This window comes from Petaurus breviceps, unplaced genomic scaffold (assembly GCF_028583685.1).
Source record: "Petaurus breviceps papuanus isolate PSGF00001 unplaced genomic scaffold, PetGlider_PUasm1.0 90721, whole genome shotgun sequence".
NCBI lineage: Eukaryota > Metazoa > Chordata > Mammalia > Diprotodontia > Petauridae > Petaurus > Petaurus breviceps.
In genome coordinates, this window is record NW_027187322.1 from 3,671,260 (window position 1) to 3,679,314 (window position 8,055).

The 8,055-nt window shown below is 50.5% G+C and overlaps 1 protein-coding gene across 5 annotated transcripts; it reads left to right on the forward strand.

Annotated features, from left to right (window-relative positions):
* The first annotated feature begins 393 nt into the window (after nt 1-393).
* Nucleotides 394-5,815, forward strand: CUNH11orf86 (chromosome unknown C11orf86 homolog). 5 transcript variants are annotated; one of them, XM_069066461.1, is made up of 4 exons: nt 394-1,553; nt 2,185-2,245; nt 3,873-4,302; nt 4,656-4,738. In XM_069066461.1, the coding sequence occupies exons 3-4, from the start codon at nt 3,988-3,990 to the stop codon at nt 4,728-4,730; spliced, it is 390 nt and encodes a 129-aa protein (XP_068922562.1). In that variant the 5' UTR covers nt 394-1,553; nt 2,185-2,245; nt 3,873-3,987; the 3' UTR covers nt 4,731-4,738. The 5 variants fall into 5 exon arrangements, with proteins under 5 accessions (XP_068922562.1, XP_068922561.1, XP_068922558.1 ...); XM_069066460.1 differs by lacking the exon at nt 4,656-4,738 and adding an exon at nt 5,526-5,815 and having other exon boundaries at nt 591-1,553; XM_069066457.1 differs by lacking the exon at nt 4,656-4,738 and adding an exon at nt 5,523-5,815 and having other exon boundaries at nt 598-1,553.
* The last annotated feature ends 2,240 nt before the right edge of the window (nt 5,816-8,055 follow it).

The following is an 8,055-nucleotide window of genomic DNA, read 5'->3' on the forward strand; positions in this document are numbered from 1 at the left end:
TGAATCTTCCTGACTCCAGGTCCAGCACTGTCTACTGCTCTCAAATTCTATACACTCTTCAAGATACATGAACAGTAGCCAGGGTCTGTTGTGTGAGAGGCTATTGAAGTTAAAGGCTGCATCTTGACATTTCAAGTCATGATCCGGAAATTCAAATCCTTTTCTCAAACAATATGTCCTCAAAAAACCATTCACTTCTCCAATCTACTCTTTTCTTTCAAAGTTCTTTCCTACTGCCAGCAGTGATGAAAATACCACCTGTGCCCTGGGTCTTCAGCTTCTTGGCCAAGCAATTGTAACCATTGAAATGCTTCCTAGATTCTGCCTGGAAGCATTGTCTGGGCCTGCGTGAATTACCAGAAATGGCTAGCGCCATTCTGTTGGACAAGTCTTGGGGACCTGCCCTGGGGAGATTTCTCTATTGTTTGTGGCATCTCTTCATCTGGGAGCCAGTAACACTTGTGGGGCTAGAATGAGATCATATCTAATAGGCCAAACCCTTTGCAAACCTTTGAGCCTGATAGAAATGGGGACCATGCCTCCTCCCTTCTTCCTGAGCCCTAGTGTGATGATCTCAGTGGGCCATACCTGCGGATCTCCATTGTTTCTTCTAGGTGATTGCAGTCGCCTCCCCTATTAGACTGGGAGGTTTCCCTTTTGCCTTTCTGCTGTTTCTCCAGTACTCGGTCCCTTCTTGCCCCATAATAAGTGCTTAATGAATAGTTGTTGCCATGCCCGGCCTGGCCTTGCTTCCTCCTTCTCCCTGAGAAATTCATTTTTGTTGCTTAGCTGCTGGTGTGCATAGGCTTGTCTTTCTGTCTCCTTTCCGGCCACTTCCTCCTAGCACCTGTGACCTCCAGGCCAAGGTCAGTATCCCCTCAGCTTCCCCAAAAGAAGACTTCGTAAGACCTAGAACCACAGAGGTGAAGTGGGGGCATTGGCCCATGGAAACAACAGTGTCCATATTGCTGTAGTTTCCTGCTTTGTGGTGATCCTAGGGACCAGAAAATCTTCCACAAAGGGAGACAGAACAGAATGTGTATATTTCCCGCTAGAAACAAGGCTAGTCCATTCTGGCCAGGAGAGTGGATGATACAACCTGTTGTGTTCTGAGCACACTGGCTAAAGAAGGGGGATGCTATTGGTATATTTCCAGGCCCGCTTTTTGATGGGGTACCTGGGGTCTAAATCAATTAGTGAAACCAATTTGTAAAACCAGTTTGTACAATTGTAACTGCAATTTGTATTGTAAAATCCCTTTCCCAGCCTCAAACTCTGCCCCTTCCCCCTATCCTGAGACCTTGAATTCTTTCCAGAATTGCAGGTTTTCTGGTCTTAGATAAGATCAGAGTTCCTGCTGAACCTAGAGGGAGCCTCATCCCATCCATCATTTTTTGCTTCCTACCTTCCATTCTCTGATTTGGTGATTCAGAATTCCAGGAAAGGAGAAAGGGGGGCAGCCAGTGTGACTGGGGACCAGATGGAAAGGCCAGAGTTGGCCAGAGGAGCAGATTTACTGAGGCTACTGACATTCAACTAGTGAGAGAAGCCTTGTAAGTGACCCCCCTTTTGATCTAGGAGGGTTTTGGGGAGTACAATTCCTCCCACATTCTTTTCTTTACCGGAGCTGTGGGCGTAGGCAGGCAGGGTTCCTCCCCTCCACACCCACGCATCTGGAAGGGGTCCAGAACAGTAATCCTATGGGAGGGTTGGGTCTAGTTTCCTTTTTACTTAGTTTGATGTACAATAAATTGTGAGATCCTAAAATGTTGAATGTTTGACATGAATGCAATGGGAAATGAAAGGAGAAATGCACTGGGAGGGGTTTCTGAGTTAAGTAGAACCGAAAGTTTAATATTCTGAGCAAGATTCTATCCATTTCATTCGGTAGAGTACATTCCCAGAAGTCCGTGAAGGGTTAATCCAAGGTGAGCTTGATGTTGGGGGAAGCAGTGTATATGCTTCCCCCTGGTGGCGCTTGTGGGGTCCTGCAGCCTTCTAGGGAAGGGCTGTGACTCAAGCATCCGGATTCCAGAGAGAATCGGGTAAATCTAGGCCGGTCGTTTAAGGGTAGCACCACCTAGTGGGAAACGCAGATATTGCACCCACCTAACAACTTTCTGGATGTTTTTGTTATTAGGTCATTTTTGACCCTTTGTAACATTGTTTGGGGTTTCTTGGCAGAGATCCTGGCAGTGGTTTGCCATTTCCTTCTCCAACTCATTCTGCAGATGAGGAAACTAAGGTAAACAAGATAAGGGACTGGCCCAGGGTCACAGCTGGTGTGTGTCTTAAGTGTCTTAAGCTGGATTTGAACTCAGAGCTTCTTGACTTCAGGACCTGAACTTTATCCACTTCCTCTCCTAGCTTCCCAAGTTTTCAAGGAGGGAATGCAAATATTATCATCCCGTTTTACAGATGAAAAAAGTAAAACTGAGATGCGGAGTGACTCACTAAGGTCCTGTGGCTACTGTATATTTGAGTCGTATCTCCTGATTCCAAATCCCCTACTTTTATCACAGTCTCATCGCAATTCTCATGCTAGTAAAAACTCCAATACAATCCTTGCCCTCAAGGGGGTTACAGTTTCCATGAGAACATTACCACATTACCAGCATGCTGGTTTTTATTTACTATACTCCCAGGAAAGACTCACTCAGTGGGGCTGGGGGGCGGGGGTGAGGTCCTCCAGGCTTCCCTCCTGCTTCCTGAGGACTCAGGACCCAAACCTTTGCAGGTGAATTGCAGAATAGAGGCATACCCACTGTAAAAATCCCTTCAGACCTGTCATTAATTCCCTTCACAAGCTACTTCATGTCCCCCTCCAGGCATTTTCACGGGCTGTGTCCCTCACCTGAAATTCTCTCCCTCCTTGCCTCTCTCCCTGGGGCTCTTGGTTCCACCCACCCACCCAATGGTGCTCAGGTCTCAGGACCTACTGACCAAGTGACAACCCCTGCTGCCTCTTGGAGATGACCACGAGCCTATCAGGACAAGCACCCAGAGGACTCAGCAAAGGAATCAGCAGGTGGCAGCAAGCCTATAGCTTGGAAATCAGCCTGCCCAGCTGTCCTCTGCCAGGAGGCTCCTCCATGCCTCTGTCTGACCCTTCGTGCTGCCACTGACCAGCAGTGTCCTTGGACAAATCACTTACTGTCACTGAACCTCAGTTTCCTTCTTTGTAAAATAGAAATATCAATATATGTGGTTGCTGCTGTGAAGGTCAGAATCCCTAGGATCCTTCAAGGAAAGAAGGAAGAGAGGAAGAAAGGAAGGAAAGAGGGAGGGAAGAAAGGAAAGAAGGGAGGGAGGGAGGGAGGAAAGGAAAGAAAGAAGGAAGCGAGGGAGAAAGGAATGAAGGAAACAAGCATTTATTAAATGCCTACTATGTACCAGGCACATAAATGCTAAGCACTTATAAATATTATCTTATTTATCTTCACAACAGCTCTGGGAAGCAGACACCATTATTATTCCCATTTTGCAGTCGAGGATACTGAGGCAGAAGGCAGTTGAGGGACGTGCCTGGGGGTCACATATCTAATAAGTATCTGAGGCTGGATTTGAACTCAGGTCAAGTCCTCTATACACACCACCTCCACCCTTGCTATCCACATGACTCTGGTCAAGTCCTTTACTCTGGAGGCAGTAAAGGAACGCTGGCCTTGGAATCAGGAGAGCTGGGTTCCAAACTCAGCTCTGTGCAAGTCTCTGGAGTTCCCTGAGTCTCAGTGTTCCTGTCTGTGAAATGGGGAGGAGGATGTCTGCTCTGCACAGAGCTGAGAGGGATTCAGGAGGTGGCAGTTGGGGGGGGGTAGTCAGCGCTCCCTTCTCCTCTGGAAGATGATGTGGTTTGTACTTTGGAATTTTAGTGGCTCCGACCTTTGGCCCCAGTTACCTAGCAGCTGGGTGGAGACTCCTGGGGCTGACCCACGTGAACTCTGGGGACTCCTGGCCTGCCTGCCCTGATCATTCACCGCAGCAGCCATGGTGACCACTCGGAGCCAGTCCCTGAGGGTACCCCGGCCCTCCTATGACAAACTCCAGGAGATGTGGGGGGAGCCCTCGGAATGCAAGGGGCTGGTTCCCAAAGGGCACCAGCAGGCCCCCCGATTCCAGAGGTCCCTAAGCTTCCGGCACCGCAGAGAGAAGCCCCGCGCCCGGTGCCTGGAAACCAGCTCTGGCCTCCCTGAAGGGCTGTCTCCTCCTCCTCATGAAATGCCCGCTGGGGGCCTGGGGGACACCGAACAGCTGCTTCAAGGCCAGAATCAGGGGAAGCAGAGAATACGACAGTACAAGAAGGTAAGTGTTGGGGGGCTGGAGGAGAAAAGGCAGATTTACTGAGGCTACTGGCTATTGGCAATGCCATTTAGCTAGCGAACTTGGGTAAATGATCTCCTTTTGGTCTAGGAGGATGTTGGGGAGTATAATTCCTTCCACATTCTTTTCTGCCACAGAACTGTGGGTGTAGGTAGGCAGGGTTCCTCCCATCGGGGCTGGGCAGGGTCCCCTTCTCTCGAGAGCCACAGCTCCCCACCTGGCCAAAGGCCTGAGGCAGAGAGACCTCCAGCTCTCAGTTTCCCAGGCCAGCAGCCTGGGAGGCATCTCGCATCTCCTTCACTGTGTTGCCCCACCCTTTCCTCTCCAACTCCCAGCACCCTCCTCCCGAATCCTCACAGCACCCTGGGAAAGTGAGCAGAACAAGAACTTCCTCCCCATTTTGCAGATGAGAACAGTGATGCCCAGAGACAGGCCAGACTCACAGAAGCTACTGTGTGTTAAACAGTCTGCGAATGGGGAGGGGGGCATGGTTGCTGTTACTCTAGCTTCACCAGGTGAGGGGGCTGGCTCCCCTGACCACTTCTCCAGACCTCAGGGGGCAGTTGTCCCCTCTTCCTTATTGCCTGGCCTAGAAGCTTTGCCTGTGGAAAGTTCATCCTCAAAATGGTTTGAATGAATCACAACTGACACTTACTAATGTTTACAAAGCACTTTTCAGGCTTGATCTCATTCAAGCCCAGAGTCCCAGCTTTGGGAGGGAAAGTCACCTGATCTACTTCTTTGGTTTGACAAATAAGGAAATAGAAGCCCAGAGAGGTCAAAGGCCACGCAGACATTCGGCAGCACAGCCAGCATTTGAACTCAGGACCCTGGATTTCCAGTTCTTGGATTTCCATTGTCACTTTAAAGCTAGAAGGGCTAAAGGAGCAAAGGGGCTGAGTGACTGAGCTGGGATTGAAGCCCAGGTCATCTGACTCTGAAGCTTTCTGCTTTACTGTGTAATAATCCTGCAAGGTTTATTTATTTATCCATGGTTTTGTTGGGCCCATTGTACAGATGAGGAAACTGATTTCAGCTAGGTTGAGTTGAATTGGAGGGAGCTTGTAGCAGGGTGAGTGAAGTGCCTTGCTTTGGCTCCCTAGCACCACCTGGTGGCCCTAAGGGAAAGAACACCTGAGACCACTCAGCTGGTCCCCGGTTTTCCCTCTCTCCTGACTGTCCCCTACCTCTCTGTCGTCCAGCAGATGGACTATGCACTGAGAAGAACATGGGGGAACTTTGTAGCCAACCTCCCAGGGGTGACCCTCAGCCGCTCGCCATGCCCTTGTGCCCCCCTGGATGATACCAGCTGAAGGAAGTCAGATGTTGGGGGTTACCCCTGCCCCCTGCTCCTCTGCGGCCTGTGATGACCGGCCCTTTTGCTGACTGTTCCAGACTCCTCTATGTGGGCTGCTGCTACAGCTTCTTCGAGCTGGTTGGCTTTGTTTTCTTCTTGGCACTTTATCTATGAAATAAACTTTATAATTTATAGGGCCGTCCCTCAGCCTGAACAGTGTCTCTTTGCAGATTGTCTACAGACATCTTTGCGGCTGTCTACAGACCATGCATTCCCTCCTGGTCCTCCTTCCCGAGGCTCTGAAGCCCCTCTGGGGTGCTTCTTTCTGAAGAAGAGGCCAGTCCTCGGGCCCCGGGATTTAACCTTGGCAGCCGAAAGTATCTCTTGTCCTTTCTATGATGAGGGAAGATATTGGGGGGACCTAGAGATTAGAGGGTTGGTGAAGCCAGCGTCCTGGCTGAAACCCTCCCAGAGCTCCAGGCCTCCTTCTGGGATGTCTTTCCTGTCTGGCAAATGAGATGCTCCATCTTCTGCGTTTTCCCTGATTGTGCCCTGTGCCTGGAACGCTTCTCCTCATCTCTGCCTGGCTTCTTGTAGTCCGGGCTGAAATCCTGCCTGCTCTCAGAAGCCTTTCCGGATCCCCCTCAACTCCCATTCACCAGGGACAAAGGTGTTCGTACATGGCTGTTTGTGTGAGACTGTGAGCTTGAAGGACAGCAGGACTGGCTTTGCCTCCCTTTGTCTTCCTGGTGCTCAGCACTCAATAAATTCCTATGGAGTGACTGATTGGCCAAGTGGAAACCTGGCCTCTGAGCCTTCCCTAATTCTCTATGTGTGAGCAAGGACCCAGCTCTTTGGCTGAGCCAAGGGAATGGCTGAGGCCCACAAGCATTCAGGACCTGTGACTGTCATCCCCATAGACCCCTTTACTGATCACTCAGCAGGCCTGGAAGTGGGCTTCTGGATGTGCGGGATGGGGGGTGGGGTAAGAGAGCCAGAGGAAGCCTGAGTCTCGCTGTCTCCATGACCTCCCCTCCTGATGCTGCCCCTCTCCTGACCTGAGAAGCCCCGGGCTGGCTGGGGTGTGCTTGGCCACCTGCCCTTCCTATAGATATTCCCCAGTGGCCCAGGCCCCTTCCAGCCTGGCCTCTGCTGGTGTCCATGCTCACAACAGGACAGTGTCTCCCCTCTGCTCCCGATGTGAACCAACCATTTGTTTAGTATCTTTAATAAAAACGAGACGCTTTCTCAAAGGTGTCTTATCCAGAAGCACGCCAGTCTCCCTGGTTTTTCTCTGGCCTATCTAGCCTTCCATTCCCCAGAAGAAGGGGTGGGGACCGAGGGGGGTGGGGAGGCGGGAGAGATGTTCAGCATTTCTTCCACCAGAGGGCGCCTATTGGCCAACGGTGGAGCCATCCTTCCAAAGGTGTGGGCTTCTGAGATTTGAGAAAGAAGGCAGACATGAAAGGAGAGAAGGGGTGTGGTCCAAGATGGCTCCCCAGGTCCTTTTCCTAGGAGCATGCCTCTTCCTTGCAGAGGATCTGGATTCCAAGAGGTCAGGGATGAAAAGGACTCTGAGCATCTTCTAGTCCAACCCTTTCATTTCCGAGAAGGGAGTCCCAGGAAGGGATTCTGAAGCAATGTGAAGCAAGTGCTGGTTTCCAGTTAGCAAGCCTGGGTTGGAACTCTCACATGTAGAGCCTATATGGCCTGTGACCTGGAAAAAGAATTATTGTGGACTGGTGTGTGCTTTGGGAAGTGCAGGGAATGGCTGCTGGGGAAGCCCCTCCCACCATGCAGTCCCCTGCATCTCTGCTGGCTGAGGAACCAGGCTGAGTCAGGTGGGGGGTAGGAGAGCTGATCTTGGCTCCCACCTCCACATCACAGCCAGAGAAGCATGCAGATGTCCCCCTCAGAGAGATGTCAGCCACAGCAGGATTTGGGTTCTGAATCAGCTGTGAAACCCAGAGCCACACCCTTGCAGTCCTCAATGACAACTGGCATTGAGATCCTGGATCCTGGCAACCCTGGCTCTGGAGGGTGCCAGGTGTCCAAGGGGAGGTCAGAGATGTTCTGTCAGGTGTCTCTTTTCATGATTTCTCTTTCGAGCTCTTGGAATTTTCTCTCTTCTTTTTCAGCTCTGAAGAGACTCATCCCCTAGTATCTAGCTGGTCTCATGTCCCTAAAACCCAAACATACCTTCACCTCTTTCTTTTATGTGTGTGTGTATGTGTGTGTATCCAATTGTGTGAAACAATTTTTTACATTAATTTTTTAAAAATTGAGTTCTAAATTCTCTCCCTCCCTCTCCTCCCGCCTTCCTGAGAAGGCAAGCCATTTGGAATAGATTATACCTGGATTTACCTCCTTCCCAAATGATCCCATTTGAGACTTGTGAAAACACTGAAAGGTAGGTGTTCTTGTGCCTTTTTACAGAC